Source organism: Solea senegalensis, linkage group LG8 (genome assembly GCF_019176455.1).
Source record: "Solea senegalensis isolate Sse05_10M linkage group LG8, IFAPA_SoseM_1, whole genome shotgun sequence".
In the NCBI taxonomy this organism is placed as follows: domain Eukaryota; kingdom Metazoa; phylum Chordata; class Actinopteri; order Pleuronectiformes; family Soleidae; genus Solea; species Solea senegalensis.
In genome coordinates, this window is record NC_058028.1 from 17,478,692 (window position 1) to 17,498,828 (window position 20,137).

Consider the following 20,137-nt stretch of genomic DNA (forward strand, 5'->3'; position numbering starts at 1 on the left):
TGAAGCAGAGGCTCACTATGAAAATGAGAAAAGACAACATTCTCTCTCAGCAGCACACAAGGTGGTGTTAGAGCCAACATCGTATATGACGCCTAATTTTGATCCGTTTTCTATTTTCTTTCCAATGCACATACACACATACACTCAAAACATCATCAAAAACACCCGTTATTGTGCAGCAATGTTTCTCTTATCTTCTGTGTACAAGATTAAAAAAATGCCACTTACGGTGTCCCTGAGTTTTGGTTTGCTCCGTCACTGGGGATTCATTTTCTTTTGACTCACTACACTAAAAACCTTCAACATAACTGTTTCACTACAGACATTTGTTTATTCAAGAGTGATACATATCTTTTGCCTAACGCAGAAAAAAATTGGCAAACGGAGACAGTGTTATGAATGATTTCTGTTGGATGTTATCCACTCTGCCCAGCCTTAAGCAACAGGCTGTGATTTGCACGTGCAAAAGCCCAGGACATCAGGCTAATTAGTGGCGGTGGTGGTGGTGTACTGAGTGTTAAGTAGAATGTTTGCATGAACTGTAATTAGACTCCTTCACAAAGCTGACAACAACAAATACAGTCGATGCTTGTTAAGGAGGCCAGAGTTCCATTGAAAAAGGAAACAACGTGCTAATCTTTCGGTCGTTCAGAAAGCAATGTGAATGCAACATACCATAAATATACTTATTACTGCACTGTAATTATTCATTAGCTTTTTGCCGAGCAGGACCACTGTGGAACACTGCCGTTTTGTTCCCTGGAATCTATTGTAAAATGTTGTCACTTGAACTAGATTTGGAAGTCCCACACAAATATTCATTTTAACAAGAAGCAAATCATCATTCAATCAATCAATTGAGAGTGTGGATGGCATCTGTAATCTTTCCGAGTGGGCAGTTATGGTCAATTATTAATAGAATTGCCATTTATAACTAGATAAGTGAGCACAAATAGGCAGAAGGTGAGATTAAAATCGACATGAAAACTATCGAGACCTTGATGAGGTTTTATTGTGCTTCCGGGAGGCAGTTATAAAATGGCAATGCAAATGACAAAACATTGCAAAAGTGATCAGATGCAAAAGAAGTGTCTAAAAATAAGGTAATGGCGAAAACCCTCAAAGCAGTAAAGCAGTTAACGTACTGTAAATTGTGAAAAATAGATGCTGGTGAGGACCCCTCGTCATGTGCACAAACACACACACACAATAAACACAAACTCACACACGTGGGCACATCCATTTTGTGGTTGGCACCTCTCAATGTAGAGTGTCCCGGTTTAAAGTGACTGGATCAATACTCGGGAGGGAATTGCCAATTTCAGTTTTTTTCTATTGAAATTGGCCAGCTCTGCATTCTAGAGGGACAGCACCTGAAACTGGCAGTGGAATTGGATTTGAGAGGACAGGAAAACTCAAGAGTAAGCAGAAAAGAAAAGAAAAGAAAAGAAAAGAAAAGAAAAGAAAAGACTTGAATATCTATATCTCAATGAGCAAATACACAAGCTTCAATGTACTATATCTGAATTATGGAGACAGTCATGTCTTTGTCTTTCACAATCTCTCCAACATGCATCCAGCCATACACATTTACCCAGAGCTCATTTCTGCTTCTTCGATCGTAAAGTCCATGGCAATCAAGCTCTCTGCTGGAAGAAGAAGAAATTATTGCATCTCCAGTGAGTTGCTAATTCATTTGATCCTCTCCATTCTGTTTAATGGGATGACATGGACTGAAGCTATCACCAGACTAAAGGGTGTATTGGCAGTGGCGGATGAAACAACAGCCTACATGATTTTAACCACAGCCAATAGCCTCCCAAGTATACTTCAGTGATTACCACAAAATATGTTTTTAATTCACAAAAAAAGGAATAATGTAAAAAGAAACACAAGATACCCTTTTATGTATGGCTAGGGTTTTTTTTGTGGTCATAAAAATCATTCATAGCACGAAAGGTGGAAAACAAACTAAAGCTAAAAGTAGCTGTTGCCAATTTACTTGAACAAATATTGGAATATTCATTTAAGATGATTTTGGAAATGTGATGTGTGTGTTACTGTCTCAAAAAATGTATTATTCAGTTTAGTTTTAAGGACAAAAAGAAAATCACAGTTATCAATCCTATCAAATCACGATACAAACACAACGCAAAGTCTCCCGAGGGACATTTTGAGTTATTTGCAGATTCTCAAAGTGTGATTTCTAAGCTTTCCAACAATGTCTAACACATGAGCATCTGAAAATATTTGAAGATATGGCAATAGTATTGTTCCAGCATTGTCATATGTGCACCAAATTACTTATGAGTCTTTGGAAATAAAACTGGGTCACATTCAACAGGACACTTTAAAGTACTTTCTGACACTATTCAGGAGGCTAGCTTCTTGATTGTGTCTGTTGCCGTGTCCACGTAGAACTCATAATTGCTTCATGTATGACATCCATAAATCAGAGGTTCAGAAAACGGAGTAAAGAGGTCAGAAAGATGAGGGAGTTTTCCAGTGGCCACTGGCGGTACTGCAACTGACCACAATCAACAGAGACGTCTGTAAAACTGTTCAGAGGACACCTCGAGACATTGACGTAGGCATTTATAGATCTTTATATTCTATATTTTTAATTCACAGACTTTCATATTTGTAAAACCTTTGTAATTTCTGGGCTCTCAACATCTATATTTTCATGCTCAAAATCACCCATTGCTCGATCAGGATAGTGGCCCAAATGTAACGCCATAGGTTAGTGGCCAGCACTGTTGCCTTACAGCAAAAAGACTTGGATTTGCAAGCCAACCCGACTTCTCTATGAAGTTTCAATGTTCTCCACACGTGCATGTGGGTTTTCTCCTGGTACTCCTGTTTCCTCCAACAATCAAAAAAACAAGTGGATGTTATTTAATCGTAGTGAATGGGAATTAATGGCTGTTTGTCTCTGTGTGTTGGCCCGGCGAACTATCCAGCGTGTACCTGGAGGAGTTTGGTATCACCCTCTGCTCAAGAACTCAGGACTCTACAACACACAGTAGTCAGTTGTTTCCTGACATTCCCTAACTTTGCAAAATCGACCTTTAACACTCCAGTTTTCACATTTAGCAGTTCTCACACACACACACTCATTCATAAAAGCCCATCTATATGCTTTTATTATCATACATTATTCACACCAGCACAGCCATCAGGGCACTTTGGCATGTGGACTGTTGAGCTGGCGATCAAACCGCTGACTTTCACATTAGTCGATGACCCGCTGCACAAGAGACCTTTTAGAGAAGAGACAGACAGCTTCCATTGAATTAAAACCTCCATTATACTAAGGATGGTGGAGTGTGACACATATCCAACCCCTTGCTCCCAGAAGCCAATCATCTGCTGCACTGATGCAAGCATGCAGATGCCAGTAACAACATTTTCAACTGATTTGGCACCAATGGATGAACTGAAATTAGATGATATCATTCAGGATAATACTTGATCTATGGATTGAGCCACTAATTTGGCTCTACCTCCGAAGTTACAGCCAAAATAACCAAGTAGTTTAAGCTAAGTAGGTAATTTTTAAGCAGATCATGCCCAAGGGTTTGTTGCTTCATACAAATACCTCATGAAACTCGCAAAGATGATTTGCATGAATCAAGCATGTTAGTTAAAAAAGTTTAATTCAGTATCACATATTCTATCTCAGACTTGTATGAAAATTGGGGCTACTTCAATAGTCGACTAGTTATCGACTACTATTATTAACAGTGCTACTAGTGTTAGGAGTATTAATGACATACAGCAGTCAGTAGAGAGTGATGAAAGAATCGCTCCCGACTTTCATGCTGTTGCTTCCCATTCTGGTTCTGGCGCTTCACTTTTTCCACATTATGTTATGTTACAGCCTTATTTCAAAATGGATTCCTTTTCCTCAAAATTCTACACACAACACTCCATAATGACAACGTGAAAATATATATTTTTTTACATTTTTGCCCATTTATTAAAAATAAAAACACTGAGAAATCACATGTACATAAGTACTCACAGCCTTTGCCATGAAGCTCAAAACTGAGCTGAGGTGCATTTTGTTTCCACTGATCATCCTTGAGATGTTTCTGCAGCTTCATTGGAGTCCACCTGTGGTAAATTCAGTTGGTTGGACATGATTTGGAAAGGCACACACCTGTCCATATAAGGTCCCACAGTTGACAGTGCATGTCAGAGCACAAACCAAGCATGAAGTCAAAGCAATTGTCTGTAGACCTCCGAGACAGGATTTTCTCCAGGCACAAATCTGGGGAAGGTTACAGAAACATTTCTGCTGCTTTGAAGGTCTCAATAAGCACAGTGGCCTCCATCATCCATAAGTGGAAGAAGTTCAGAACCACCAGGACTCTTCCTGGAGCTGGCCGGCCATCTAAACTGAGTGATTAGGGGAGAAGGGCCTTAGTCAGGGAGGTGACCAAGAACCCGATGGTCACTCTGTCAGAGCTCCAGAGTTCCACTGTGGAGAGAGGAGAACCTTCCAGAAGGACAAACATCTCTGCAGCAATCCACCAATCAGGCCTGTATGGTGGAGTGGCCAGACGGAAGCCACTCATTAGTAAAAGGCACATGGCAGCCCACCTGGAATTTGCCAAAAAGGCACCTGAAGGACTCTCAGACCGTGAGAAACAAAATTCTCTGGTCTGATGAGACAAAGTTTGAACTCTTTGGTGTGAATTCCAGGTGTCACGTTTGGAGGAAACCAAGCACCACTCATCACCAGACCGATACCATCCCTACAGTGAAGCACGGTGGTGGCAGCATCATGCCATGGGGATGTTTTTCAGCAGCAGGAACTGGAAGACTAGTCAGGATAGATGGGAATATGAATGCAGCAATGTACAGACACACCCTGAAAACCTGCTCCAGAGCGCTCTTGACCTCAGAGTGGCTTCAGGACAACTCTGTGAATGTCCTTGGGTGGCCCAGCCAGAGCCCAGTCTTGAATCCGATTGAACATCTCTGGAGAGATCTGAAAATGTCTGTGCACGACGCTTCTCATCCAACCTGTTGGAGCTTGATGCTGCAAAGAGGAATGGGCGAAACTGCCCAAAGATAGGTGTGCCAAGCTTGTGGCATCATATTCAAAAAGACTTGAGGCTGTAATTGCTGCCAAATCTCAGGTTTCTCAGTAATCTCAGTAAAAATGTAAAAAAAAAACGTTTTTCACATTGTCATTATGGGGTGCTGTGTGTAGAATTTTGAGGGAAAAATTAATTGAATCCATTTTGAAATAAGGCTGTAACATAACAAAATGTGGAAAAGGCGAATACTTTCCAGATGCACTGTATATCATAACCAGATGTTCAGGGGAGTGTTCCTGTTCTAATCAAGTAAACACTTCCATGTGTGCAAGTGAGTCACAAGTGCTGATGTGTTCACAGTGCCACAAAGATTACCGTTGCCGAGTCACAGCTAATATAAAACAATAACACACTATGGTCATGGACAGTGTGATGAAAAACTTGATAGGAGGATTGCTTGTTAACAAGCTGATATTTGGGCTACATTTCTAACAGTTCATGCTTATCTGACTATTTATGGCTTTACGGGCCTCATGCTGAGACTGTAAAACACATACTAACACAACTCGAGCAGTAAAGGAGTGGTTAGTCCCTATGGCCACAACACATCCATTATATTACAAGATCCTTCCTCTCTTGATTCAGAAGAACTTTGACTTGGTGATAGGACAGAGCTAAGGTAAGACTTGAGTTACAGGCTTTTCAACTCACAAATTTGATTTTAGCATTCATTTGTACTTGTACTGAACAGTGAGTAAACAGATTATACCATTATGATGACACTCAGTAACTGGATCATTTAATAACTCATTTTGACATTCAAAATTATTTTTGCATTACAAATTGCAAAATTTTTTGCATTTTCTTAAATCGTATATTGAAGCATTGTACATTTTACATTTGAATGATGCACTTTCAAATGTCTCACAATCATGTGACTAACATGGATCGTGACCAAATTTTGCAATAATAATAATTATCCGTGTAGAGTCAGAGCACGTCATCCATAATCTGTAAATTGCAATTCAGCACTTTAAGCTTTGGATTCAGACAGTTGAATTTCAATTTTTGTTGGTCCATACTTTTATGGCCAGTCCTAAACATTACAGGGGACATAAGGATATGTCTCAAAGCAACCAGGTAACTAAAATGTTTTAAATAAAAGACCAAATGAAATACCAGATAATATTATAAACTGCCTGTCCTCATGGGAACTTCATCAGTGCCATCATAAATTGCCCCCAAATGGTGATGCTGCCAGTGTGTGTGTGTGTGTGTGTGTGTGCGTGCATGTGCGTGAGTGTGTGCATGCCTCATTTCTGTCTGGGAAATGTAAAATGACACGCTGCTATGAGTGGAAGCTATTTTGAGGCTCAACTGAATTGGAGAGGACTTAAAGGTGTGTCCAGTGTGTTTTAAAGCATGTCTGCAAGTGCTTTGCAGTGTCCTTTTTTTCTAAAAATGTGCAGTGGGTTGCGAAAACACGGGCCATGCACAAGTTTGGCCCAATGTAGCTCTTTTTGCCCTCGCCTGCTCTTCACAGCACATTAAACAGGATGGCTATAAGCCTCTCATTCACCCAAATTGACACACTCACTTACATTGTTTTTTGTACATTGGTGTGAAGCCTAATTGCTCCAATGACATAATGGGTTCCTCTGTAAATACTACATCTGGCTCGGTTTTTGTCATGTTTTTTTTTTTTTTCACATTTTTTCCCATGAATTAGTTTGCTGTGTTTAGTGTTCTCTACAGAATTCAAGGTCATTAGAAGGACAATATTTGTGTATCTGTCAGATCTTATATTTCAACTTCCTCAGTAAGCAGGTGCTTATCTGAGAGATCTAAAAGACCTTGCCTTTAGTAAACTCTGTGCATTTAATGAGAGTAAATGATGTTGGTGTTTTTTTTTTTGTTTTGTTTTGTTAGATGGGGAGAAAGTTCTCAGGGTTGGAGGTGACCCTGATGGTCCTGTTCACGCTGATGTTTATCGTAGCCACTGCTTTCGTAGTTCTGTTCGCCACTGGACACCCTGGGGTCATTAAAGATGAAGGTAGGTGAACACATAACCCGATTTTTGCTCTCTAATATGAAAACATACCTAGATTTAATCAATTACATCCGATTCCATTAAAAATAATCCAAGAATCAAATAGAAAAAAAACCCAAAACAATCTAGTAAATTCAAAAACTCAGAAAAGCCTGTGTGGTATTGCCATTATGCGTATTGGGGGACAGTGGCTAATTAAATTAATAAATGACCTCAATATACAATTAACTCTCTTTAGAGTGAGGTGATATTTACATCACAAACCATAATTTGCAGCGGTACAAGTATTAAAGGGTTTAAACAAAGATGGGACGGTGACCAGCTTCAGTGAAGGATCATTTTCAGACGCATGATACATTAACAACAAAAGATAATATCAAAGGCCGTCTTCAACCAATGCTGCAATCACTCTGCCCTCTGCAGTCCCTTATTTCCTCTCTCTCTTCTCTTCGTGTCCCTCCCTTTCTTTTCCATTCTATTTACAATTATAAATATCAGCTCATATCTAAAGAAAGGGAACCGCTTATGAGTTAATGTGTGATGCACTCATGTCAGGTCAGACGGGTACGTGCATCTTTGTGAGTAATAATCAAGAGACGTATCGTTTAGAAACCAATAACTACAATTGCTCTTTTTCATTTTGATACCTGATGCTTGTTACAGGCTCTGATGACACATTGTTGAAGTAATACGTCTATGTTACACTCATCTTCAGTTGTTCACTAAATACTGTGATGTAAAAGTTTAATATTTTGTGTTGTGTGTGGAGGACTAAATATTTCTTCCGTGTTTTTTTTTTTTGGCAGAACCTCCAAAGCCGTTCATTGCAGAGTGCCCCAAGATCCCCGTGGCTGAAAGAGTAGACTGTTTCTCTGATGGTGGAGCCTCAAAGGTATAAATGACTATTGGTTCCAAAGGTGCAATTTTATGTTTGTGGACAAAGGCAAAGTTCAGGAGATGAAGAGGTCTCACTTTGTAGAAGCAGGGATGACAATAAATGATGTGGACGATGACATGATTAACATCAACAACCGTTCACTTCAACAGTTAAAATGTGAACAGCGTGGATGTTGCTGGAACCCACTGGAAGAGAGGAACGTTCCCTGGTGTTTCTTCCCGACCAACCACGGGTACACAGCAGAATCAGTTGAACAGCGAAATCCTTATGGTAAATCCCCGTTTGCTCACTCATGTGCTCACTGACCAGTGGAAATGTGTGGCTTTCTATTAAGCTTATTTTCTAATTCCAGCCGCTCCACATTCCTTCAGTGTGTCCGTCTTCTTCACATCACATTTCCCTCTTCACTCACTCCGCCGAAGGCACAGTTTTCTATGAACTATGACATGGATGGCATATCAGAAAACATGATTGACTTTGCACCATGCAGGGTTTTCCATTTTCTGCTTGATTTCACTCCCTTATGTGAACTCAAGTTAGAGTGTAAAGGCGCGAAGAGACATTGAACAAGTGTGAACTACATGATTTCCAGCCACATTATTGGAATAGCATGAAAGCTATTTTAAAAACATTATAAAAATATAGTGGGGGCTTTTTAAACTGTAAAAGTGCCAAATGCTTCGACTGAGTGGAACATTGTAGTTTTTTTTCCAACAAGGGCCCCTTTAATACAAGTTTAATTGTCAAATATAAGACCACATTTCTGCCATGGTATTGCTCAAGGCTACGACGTAAATGAACAACATTTACCTCGAAGCAACCGAGCTGTGCGAGCATATTTCCTCCTTTGATCACACTGGTGAATGGCTCACGTGAAAATACAAACGTGTTTAAATGCTGGTGAATTTATGGAGTCCTCAGGCTGAGAATTGCCGTTTTTATTGTTGCAATTCACTCATCATTGTAGAGAATAAATATTTGTCATATTATGATAAAGTGCTTTATCTTTTAATGCTTCTGCTCATGTTGACAGAATAATTAGTGCTGTGGGTGCAGGGCTCACCCAGCTTGGATATCAGTAGGAAACAATGGGATTAGAACATCCTCCTGTTTAATATCGGCACAGAAAAATTGTTAGATTAGCCGAACAGGTGTGCATCTGAATATAAAAGTCACATTTGTAGAGTCATGCTATCAACGTGAGGCTGCTAGGAAACTACTCAATAATGGCACTGTGCCTAGTCTTAGAAAAGAATAATAAGCACAATCTGAAATCCTCTGAAAAATCACAACATGTCCTCCTTCTTTTCTCCAATAAGGATTAATGGAAGAAAGCACACCACATAACTTACTGGAAATTGTTTGGCAGATTCTATTTCATTTAGACGGACACACATACTTGCAAATGTTTATATGAATGGCACTGATCTCATCAAGCCTAAGAACTTGACGAAATAAATCTCTCAAAATGTTGATTTAAACCCTTTCACCCGACTAAACTCGTGCCTTGAGCAGCTCTTATTTTAAAGGCCCTTATTTAATTAAACTGCTAAAAAGAAATCTAGAAGAAACAGTAATAAATTGACTGAAATAGAAGAATAACCAGAAAATGATCAGTTCTAATACAGTGCTACAGAAGCACTGCTGTACTATTTTGTGTCACATTTGGTAGTTGAGTAGTTAAATGTGAAGTATAACCTTTAGCCGTCTCTCATCATGTGTTTGACTTGCAGTGATGAAAGCCCAGCTGAAGAGAATGGCCTCTCCTTCTTTATTTGGGGCTGATATACAGGAGCTGTCATTTCACGCAGAAATGCAGTCAAGCAATCGACTCAGATTTAAGGTACACACCGACAGACACCATCTCTCAGTCTCCATTTCCCCCTCTCTCTCTCTCTCTCTCTCTCACACACACGTGGACACACACATTCCGACGGAGGAAAGTGTGAGTCAAAAACAGATTTTTCTTTAAACCACAGCATGTTGAACCAAACTACTGTACAGAACAAAAACTGGACAAAAATAGCGATGTGCACAACAAAGTAGGAACATGAACGTGAGACACCCTCACACTGCCTGTGATCGCGTCCTTTCCCACAGATCTCCGATGCCCACAGTGAGAGGTTCGAGGTCCCCCATGAGCACGTCAGCCGCCTCAAGAGTGACCCGTCCAGCCCCATCAGCAACACTCTGGAGATCTCACACAAGCCCTTTGGCCTAACTGTGCGTAGGAAGGAGAACAACAAAGTCCTGTGAGTGCTTACTGTGCATGTTCCACATATTTTGGCCGCACCATATTATCTATTATCCCACCATGTGAATGTTGAAGCAAACGCATAAGACAACAGGCTAAAAACTATAAACTAAACCTGCGTATTCAAAACTAATTACATTACTATTATTCATGAAGAAAGAACGAAGAACATTTTTAGAATCTATTGTGATATACTTCACATGCTGCCAATAGTACTATAGTTTGAACTGGAGAGGCCATAAAGGTACTCCTTATTTAGTTAAAACAAGAATTTAAAGGAAAACTTTACGCCCATTTGCATTTAGCTTTGTATTACTAGAGTAGGGGTTGTGTTTTTGTGCTTCCAAACCTCAGTTTGTTTAAATTGAGAAATATCTTCATTGTTTTCTTTGTTACGTGCCCACCAGTGACACTTAGTCCTGTTAGCGTAACTGTTAGCAAAGATGGCGGACACTGTTTACATTCTGAGAATGAGGTCCCGCCCCCCCCTCCCCCGAGTGGGTCTAAAAAGTGCGGAATTAGCGTCGCAGCTTCAAGGCTCGGACCAAGTGTGGGGCACGTAACAAAGAAAAGAATGAAGATATTTCTCGACTCAGGGGAAACTGACGTTTTTTTAAAAATGCTACCCCTATTCTAATACAAAGATCAATGCAAATCAGTGAAGTGTTCGTTTAAGCTGACTACTGTTGTGAATTTTAGCACAAGATTCTTACAAATATTATGATGCAGACACTGCAGTCGGTGTTGGCCACAGATTGTGTGTACAGTACGTCATTCCACTGACGAAGTCAGTGCCACCAGCTCCCACAGCATCTTGCAGTAATCTTAGTAATCTCACACTCACACACACACACACACACACACACACTCGAAGTAGCTATTAAAACGTGGCACTTGTCAAGGTCCGGAGACTAAACTTAAATGCAATAAAACAGCTATAAACACCATAGGTGTACCATTGCACTCATTGCGTCGACACGACCCAACACGCACATATCTACGTATTATAAGTCTGTGCATTTCAGTGTTGTATATGTTTATTTGACAGTAAAGCTAGAGCATAACACAGTATATATAACATTGTTACAGCACATGGAAAACCTTTGACATGCCTCGCTAACTTACATCATTTACAGGTATATGAAGTAGGTCAGTCGTCTTTCTCAACACTGCACGACCTTCAACCTCAAGCAGTGAGATTGCCTTGAAGATTAGTGGTCAAAGATTAATGGCCGATTAGTTATCAGTAAAAATTCAACTTCTTTCCACTTACACGGCATTGTCATTGTCACAACATTTATTTACTGGTCACGCAGGTGACCAAGCTTCTTTTTTGTAGTGTAATAGTCTTGTGATGAATACAGGACCTTTGTTTGTTTATTTTAGAAAAAAAATTATATTTGCAGACATAATAATGGTTTAATTATCTTTAAAAAGCCGTATCAAAGTAACCCATTACTGGAAAATAATTACTAAGCCGTGACAGGTGAATACAGAGCCGTTTTAGCATTCTTCTCTACGTGCTACTTATAATTGAACACAACAGAACAGAACCCACGTCTAAAGAAAGAAATTAAAAGGAACTCATGTCTGCCATTTGCGACTGATTGTGCATTAGCATTTCATGGCTCATGGACAAATATTTTGAAACTGTACTTGGATTCAGGTGGAGTTCAGTCACATTAGCAGTGCCATATGAAGTAAGTGTGTGGTGCCAAACACATTTTAATTTCACATCCATGTGCTCATTGGCTGATGATTTTCCACTGCATGCATCTGTTAAGCAAAGAAACCATGGTAGCACCAGCATTTAGGGTAGAACACAACTCAGTTCGGCTTACATTAACAGCATAATATCCTGGGTTCTGGTCAGGTTTGAACAGAGAAATCCGACCCAATCCAGGAATATGGTTCTACTTTAATGTAATGCTAAATCTGTGCTGCACATGAACACCTGCAGCTGTTGCCGATCATATTGTAAAAGCCGCACCAGATCCACGTCTTGTTGATAACAGGAATGATCAGCCTGGTCATAATCTTTCTGTTCTTTAACTGGTCAGGTTAAACTACAACCTCCTGGTCTTTTAGGTGTTATCTTCTTGCACTTGTAAACAGACATGGTGACTGAACACATTCTCCCTATCACACGTTATATTTAAATCATGAATTAAAAAAAAAAAAGTTTTATTTTGTTAGGGTGTTTGTCTGTGTTCATGCATCATGCCAATTGAAAGAAAGTTCAGTATATTTACTCCATTTACTGCCTCCATTTGTATATTTTGTCTACATATATATATCTATATATATATATAGATATATATATCTATATATACATATGTATTATCTTTGTCATGGCAGCTGAATCAGCTAGGCTCAGTATTTCATTTAGCACACGTCTTATTTTAAAGGTGAATATATGTTACCCAGAGCAGCCTCATTAGAAGCTGATGCCATGGTCTGTCTTCTCCCCAGTGTTCTTCTTTTTACTTTCTACATTTCAACTCAATTTCTGCAGAAGTCCATCTCATTCCCACTCCCACTCTCCATATCTCCCTGCATGTCACTCTCACCTTCCTCAATATGTCTGTCACATTTGCCTGTTCTCTCGCTATCCTTTACTTTTGCACATATCTTTGTTGTGTCTCTCACATCAGCCTGCATTTTCACTCCCCAGTGGTGGTGACCTGTGTGTGTGTGTGTGTGTGTTTGTGGTTTGTTTGTTTGTTGTTGTTTTTACAATGCATCCAGGTTTGACACTACGATGGCTCCTCTGGTGTTTGCAGACCAGTACCTGCAAATTTCTGCTCGGCTTCCTTCCCATAATATTTATGGTCTAGGAGAACATGTGCACCAAAACTATCGCCACAGGACAGACTGGAGGACTTGGCCCATCTTCACCCGAGACGCTTTCCCGAACGGGGTGAGAAGTACATTATACTTGCTGTTTCCACAGATATACAGCGATCAGCTGTATATTAGTTGATTAAAGTCAAAACAGTTCACTATTGTGGCTGATCAGTGCAGGTTTTTTTTGAACTTGGTTAAGCTATTAAATCATGCAGAATTATTGAATATTGAATGAACTTCTTTTAAAACTGGACACCTTCAATGTTCTGCCGTAACGCTTGAAACAGTTTCGCAGTGGCTGTCAGTGTATGTGCACATGCATGTTACATGAAATAAACACAGAGAAGTTGAAGTTACACATATCAAATGTCTTTCTCTATGATGCAACTTCCATTTCTTATATTAATAGTTTGTCAAGTGCCTCACACTGTGCTGCTGTAACACAATCGCTTCCCAGTTTTGGGATCAATCAATGCATCTGACTATGTTTTCAGTTTCTTCTTCATTGTTAAACCTGACAAAATGTGTGTGTGTAACGGTTGACCGCCTACTTGAGTGTGTGTAAGCATGTTGTGTATCTGGCATGTTTACATGAGGTCCCTACATGTGTATCATCTCTCCCCAAAGGGTTTATGATTAAATGTCTTATAAGCTGACTAGGCTGTGAAGTCACTCCCTCAGATTCAATATGTCTACTACTTCTCTTCTCTCACTTCCACCTATCACCATCTCTCCACCTTCCCTGTAGGGAACACATAACCTCTACGGACACTATCCCTTCTTCCTTTGCCTGGAAGATGAGAGTGGAAAGTCATTCGGGGTCTTCCTCATGAACAGCAATGCTATGGGTAAAGATGAACACACAAACACATGCTGGTCGTGTGTGCACGCACAATTATGGAGACTGAACATAAAGCATATAGCATGATGCACATAATGTCAACAGGGCCATGAAACATCAGGAAAAGAAAACCGTTTCAGAATTGTACAAAGGTTTTCAGGCAGGTGTCATTCTTGTACACAAATGGACCAACTGACAAATCAAAGAGAATATTGTATAAGCATTCTATTCTATAAAAGGAAATGACTGAAAGCACTGGGAATGCTCACCGACATGTTTTACCTGCTCATGTTTACAGTCTTCCCGCACAAAGGCTTCTCTTGCCTCTCGTGAATTGTTTTGACTGATATATTGATGGTTTGTTGGTTTACGTGTGGAGAAAAAGTCCTCAGAAGAATAAAAGTGATATTCAAAATACACGTTTCTGCAGATAGTCTGAGAAGAAATTTTGGGTTGTTTTTTTTAATATATATAAATATATATATATATACCTTTTTGTATCTTTTGTGCAGAGGTGACCCTGATGCCTGCTCCAGCTGTGACATACAGGACAATCGGAGGAATCCTCGACTTCTACATTCTCTTTGGGGACACACCAGAACAAGTGGTGCAGGAGTTTCTTGAGGTAAAGAATGTCTTAAAGGCAAAACAAAATGCAGGGCGTGGATATTTTGGAATAGTACAGTCATTAACAATCGGTTCAAATTGTTCCAGCTCATTGGCAGACCTGTCATTCCTCCCTACTGGTCACTGGGATTCCAGATTTCTCGGTGGGACTACGGAAGCCTGAGTGAGGTCAAGAAAACAGTGGAGAGGAACCGTGCTGTGAGCCTCCCATACGTAAGCGCCATTCTACGTGCTCCTCTTTATCCTGCCGTTTATTTTTGGGCTGTTTGTTGCAGGAAGCACGTCTGAAATTACTCTTAAAGCCCGTCTTAAAGTGATATCAGGATCATCAGGTTTAATTTACACTTACAAATTGCCAGTCTCCAATTGTTAATTTTGAGTATGTATTTTTATTCTCATTCCTTTACTTGTTGCAAAGCAGGCATATGATCCTGTGCTCGAGACAGTGTGACAAAACCAATCTAAAGTATCAGCAGCAGGAGATCATTATCACATAATCGTATCTGCGAAATAAAAAGGACAAAAACATGAATATCATGACAATTTATCATGATAAATTAGGTCAGTAATTGGTTTTTGTTGCCATGCAAATGTGTATTGGGGTAAAGAAAAAAAAGGGAGACCAGTAGAGAAGAAATCAATAGATCACGATATGCAAGCCTTGTTAGAATGTGAACCAATCACACACTACTGTGTTTCCAAAGGCAAGAGCTTTCAACACGAGACTACCTGTGAAGGCGTGATATGAAGGTTGAAGCAGGGGTTCAACAGACATTCAGAGTGATAGGGATGGCCTTTCTCTTAGACGGGGTAATCTAGCTTTCTGTCAAATAACGGAGAGTCTGCTGGGCTCCATAGGTTCAATCTCACAACCACTATTTTTCAAGCGCCACTGAATGTTAGTGCTGAGTGAGACCAATCGGCTGAGTTCCTTTCATTATCTCATTCATCTTGATCTGAATGTATTACAGAAAAAAAAGAATTTAATATTCCAAAACTTGAGAAATTACAGTTCTGTTTGATATTTATTTGGGAATGGACCTTAAGGCCCCTGGTGTACTTCCATACTCAGCGTGAACGGACCTAACGTGCATTGTGCAGCCCAGATTAAAGATCGCACAGAGCGCGTTGGGTGCGCGTGGACAGTGCATGTGCGAACTGAATTTCCACTCCACCGGTGGATTATTAAGCCCCGCTCACCAAGCAGAAATAAAACCTGCCTGACAGACCTTTTAGCTGACGAGCAGCTCGAACCAGATGTGTCCGAGGGAGCTGTAACATCGTTCTCTTCTTCGTTGGTGGGAATGCGTCCTATTCCCTGAGTCCAGACTTGTACCACCACCCGATGGTGAAGTCAGAAAACACAGGACCCTGAGTATACCAGGGTCCGTGACATGCGACATGATATGCGTGCCACTGAGGCGATGAAAAACAATGTCGAACACATAATCATAGATAATCTAATCTGGGCGTACCGATGGTAACTGTAAGAGCTCCCTTTCACAAAGACAACTAATGTTTGATGGACTTTTTTTTTTACGGTAATTACTGAGGTAAATTCCTAATCTTTTAATGCCCCCCATAAAACAAATGAACTGTATCACAGTTCACCAATGCACCAATAAAAGACTCCGTTTGAACTCGGTCTTATCTGAAAATCAAATACAAACAAATTTCCAACCCATCATAATATTTCAATATATAATCTCCAGTCTCTGTTTCACATTCAAAGACATTAGTGTGCAGCCGCTCCCCCTCCTGCTATACTCGGGGACATATTTGATAACCATTAGATAGACCACAGAGGGCATTATCACATTTCCTCTAATATGTCTGGAACTGATTACCATTAGAGGAAGAATCTGGCAGGGCCTTTGCAACCATCTGCTCCGTCGACATGTCGAAGATTTTGGCAGAATGACAGCAAAAGAACAAGCATGAAGTCACATCCTGGCAGAAAATAGAAGAACTTGTTAACATTTGCCTTATACTCCTAAGGTTTAGTAGCACATTAACAGATGCACTATACTGGGAGGATACATTCAAGCCATACCACAGATGCTTAAGTCTGAGTGGTTGTGTCAAAGATGAGGGCAGAAGAAGAAGCATGAGTGTATACATTTAAGAGGTATTAGCGGTAATTTTGAATTTAGATGCAAATGTGATTTTAATGCATGGAAGTAATGACAGTGTCTTAGCATCTGGAATTAAGTTTTGAACATCTATCGAAAATTAAGTTTAATAACTTGTGCTGTAAATGTAGCATTCTCTATATAGCAAAAGATAATCTCAGCGTACAGCGATATGTACTCAAGAGCATTTTACATTACTTTTGTCCCTGAAATACATTAGAAATACACAACTGTATGAGTACAAGAACACAAGTTCCGCCAGTTCAACAGCATGTTTTGACCCTATGCAGGACATCCAGTACACTGACATAGACTACATGGAGGATAAGAAAGACTTCACCTATGACAAGGTCAAGTTCAAGGAGCTGCCTCAGTTTGCCGACTACCTCCATGAGAAGGGTCAAAGATACATCCTCATCCTGGTAAGAAACACGTCATTTTTATGTAGTGCTTTAACAACTTGACCGATCGCAAACTCTGCTACAAAACAGCTTCTGGTAATGTACCTTCTATTTTGGGGTTTCATCCTCTCACATTTACAAGCCAAATGTTGGTGTGATGTTGGGTTACATAGTCATCCCTCCATACATCCGTCTTCTGCAACACATCTGGTGCCAATTTACTGTAGCTGTGCTGGCAGCAGGTCAAGCAAGGTAATCCTGATGTCCCTCTCCTCTGCAACATTTTCCATTTCCACTTGAAAGACCATTACCAGGTCAGATGAGATACAGTATATAGTCTCTGTGTATTCAGGGTCTACTCTGGAATGTAGTAAGATATACGCAGGAAGACCTCACATGAAAGGTACTCAAGTAAATATCCTAATTTAGAGATGCCTGAATCACCTTAAGGGGAGCAGTGATTAGCTAGATGCTCACTGTCACATCCAAATTAAACTATGGCCTCAGAGTTGGAGGTGCTGACTTTCATCCAAGCTGTTTCATAATTAGCTGCAAACCATCCCAGTGCATGATGAAGCGAGCGGAATAATATCATCTGTATGACTATTCATATGCACTCACTCAAACTGAATCTACAACCCAGCCACTGCACCTTGTGGTCCATGACAAATTGAAACCCATCCCTAACCCAGCAATAAATTCAGCAAATTACTGTTCACCAAAAGTACATTTGAAATACAATATATGTTATTACACACTGTATTAATATGTATATTCATTTGTCCCCAGGACCCTGCAGTGGCCACCAGTAAGCGAGTAGGAAATGCTTCATATGACTCATATGACCGTGGGACTGAGAAGAAGGCCTGGGTCTTTGACTCCGATGGGAAAACACCTCTGTTGGGAGAGGTGAGTTGTATTTGGTTTCAAGTTTCAGAAGCACAGCTGAACATCGATGCTGAAAAAAAACTGCCAATAGTAATAGTTAGAACAACAAACACTTATTAATAATATGTTTAGTTTCAAATTACATCAAGATAAGATGGGTAGATATTGAATGTATAAAGCAAATGCATCATGATGAGGGTCACGGAAGGTGCTGGTTCCAATCCCTGCTGACACGACATAGCTTGTATATTGGGATCTAGCCTAAAAGACATAATTTATTACCCATACCCAACCTCACCTTGAAGCTCGAGAGCAATATTGATTCGATTTATATTGTGATATTATGCATCAATATTGAATGAAATGACATAAAAAAGTCAAGACCAATAGGTCACCTTCACATAATGCTGGTGAGGTAACGACTCATGTAGATTTATTTAAGAGTTTTACTGATCGTAAAATAAATTAATATAATGTGTTTGTGACTGGTTCATTACAGTTTCCATCAACACTTTATACTCAGTAATCAAATTTCAACACACAATAAAAAAAAAAAAAAATGTGGACATCGGGAGTTAAAGTTCAGTGCCCCAATGCTTTCACGGTGTTACTTTCGATTACATACTCGATTAGGCCCAGTCCCACTGTTAATCCCTTTTTCATGCTGTTTATATCAGGTCAAACATATGCATTGATTCCACATTAGTGTTTAATCTTAAAATGTTCTGCTTCACCACATGCCAGAGTCTGTGTGTGTATGTGTGTGCGTGTGTGTGTGCGTGCGTGCACATAACTATGTGTAAGAGTCTGTTCCACTGTGAGTCTAAGCATTTCCATTTCCTCCAAATGAGAAGTTACTCCTTTGTAATTAATTCCAGTCCACCACCCCCACACAACTTTGTGTGCATGCATGTGTCCCAGTGAAACATGAGGGCGACCCTTGACGAAAGCTTTTGTCTTCTGGCCCAAATGTTTCTCTGTGTGAGAAGTATTGTAGAATCAACCTCAGGCAGAAGTGAATGGACGTACAAGAGAGCTAGGCTGGCAAACCAGACCTACATCAAGATGTTCAAATTAGCGCTGCAACCAATCAATGGAAGATTCCTGTAAGCCAAGAAATGTTGTGGTCATGGAGAAACAGAACATGAGAAGTGCAGGCGTGCTTGCACATTTAGCGAGCATCTTCTAAAACTGAAGAAACCCCAAAGTATTGCTGAGAGTTTACTGGATGTTGGAGTGCACAGTCAAACAGTGTTTGTCAGCAGTGTCTCACCCTTTTATCGAGACTTGAACGCAACTTGCCGGAGTACTGGAGATGCGCTGAGGATGAAAAGGAACGAGGAAGCCTCCGCAGTAGAAATCATGACAGGTCGTTCAGAGACCTGAAAACTCCGAATACATCTTTCATTAGAAGAAATGACTTCAGTGCCGTTATTTTTTTCATTTTTCAAAGAAAAAGCTGATTGGAAAGACTGCTGTTCGCCAGCAGGAGCCATTTTCTTTATTTACATGTACCAGAGACTGGCAGAGACTACACGTGCAACGCTCACAACTCTGTCGCCACTATGTTAAGCCCGCCCACCGACTCTATACACAATGTGATTTTGCAGCTCGCGAGCCAAAGACAGGTTTCTAGACGGAACCCTGGCTGCAAATGACTTGTGCTACCGCAAGGCTGCGTCTAGCAGAGATAGAAGAAACAGATGTGAACAGATTTAACAGTGAAATGACAAGATGGAAACGTAGGCTGAGAAAAAGGTAGATACAGACAAATAACAGATGTTGGGGAAATATACAAGGAGACTGACTGGCTTTGTGTACTGAATGGAGGAGAGTGACAGGGCAACATGCAGGAATCCAGCTGTAAAGAGAGACAAGGCAAAAAAAAATGGAGCGGTAATCCAATGAAGAAGATTTGTTTGAAGTGTTTACTCGGTATCCGCAAACTGCCGAGATGTCAGAGGGATCAAATCTAGAGGTAAAAGAGTGGAGATAGACAGGTGGAAAATGTGAGATCAGCTCTGACCTTGTGGGAGTTTTGACCACTTACCAAAAGCATCTTCCTATAAATCCATGTGTGCTCATGTGTGGACACATGAGCACACATGAGCAGGATTTATGCCTTTGCTATAAACTGAGTTGTAAAGT

General features: G+C 40.2%; 1 protein-coding gene across 1 annotated transcript in view; it reads left to right on the forward strand.

The window, feature by feature from the left end:
• Positions 1-5,650: 5,650 nt before the first annotated feature.
• The window catches only part of si (sucrase-isomaltase (alpha-glucosidase)), a 59,576-nt gene continuing 45,089 nt past the window's right edge, over positions 5,651-20,137 (forward strand). Inside the window, exons 1-12 of the mRNA XM_044032108.1 lie at positions 5,651-5,730; positions 6,981-7,104; positions 7,908-7,993; positions 8,149-8,269; positions 9,733-9,842; positions 10,100-10,251; positions 13,002-13,173; positions 13,849-13,948; positions 14,454-14,566; positions 14,656-14,781; positions 16,991-17,122; positions 17,891-18,010. Coding sequence (XP_043888043.1) covers positions 6,981-7,104; positions 7,908-7,993; positions 8,149-8,269; positions 9,733-9,842; positions 10,100-10,251; positions 13,002-13,173; positions 13,849-13,948; positions 14,454-14,566; positions 14,656-14,781; positions 16,991-17,122; positions 17,891-18,010 — 1,356 coding nt within the window. The 5' untranslated portion in view covers positions 5,651-5,730. The remainder of the gene's footprint in view (positions 5,731-6,980; positions 7,105-7,907; positions 7,994-8,148; positions 8,270-9,732; positions 9,843-10,099; positions 10,252-13,001; positions 13,174-13,848; positions 13,949-14,453; positions 14,567-14,655; positions 14,782-16,990; positions 17,123-17,890; positions 18,011-20,137) is intronic.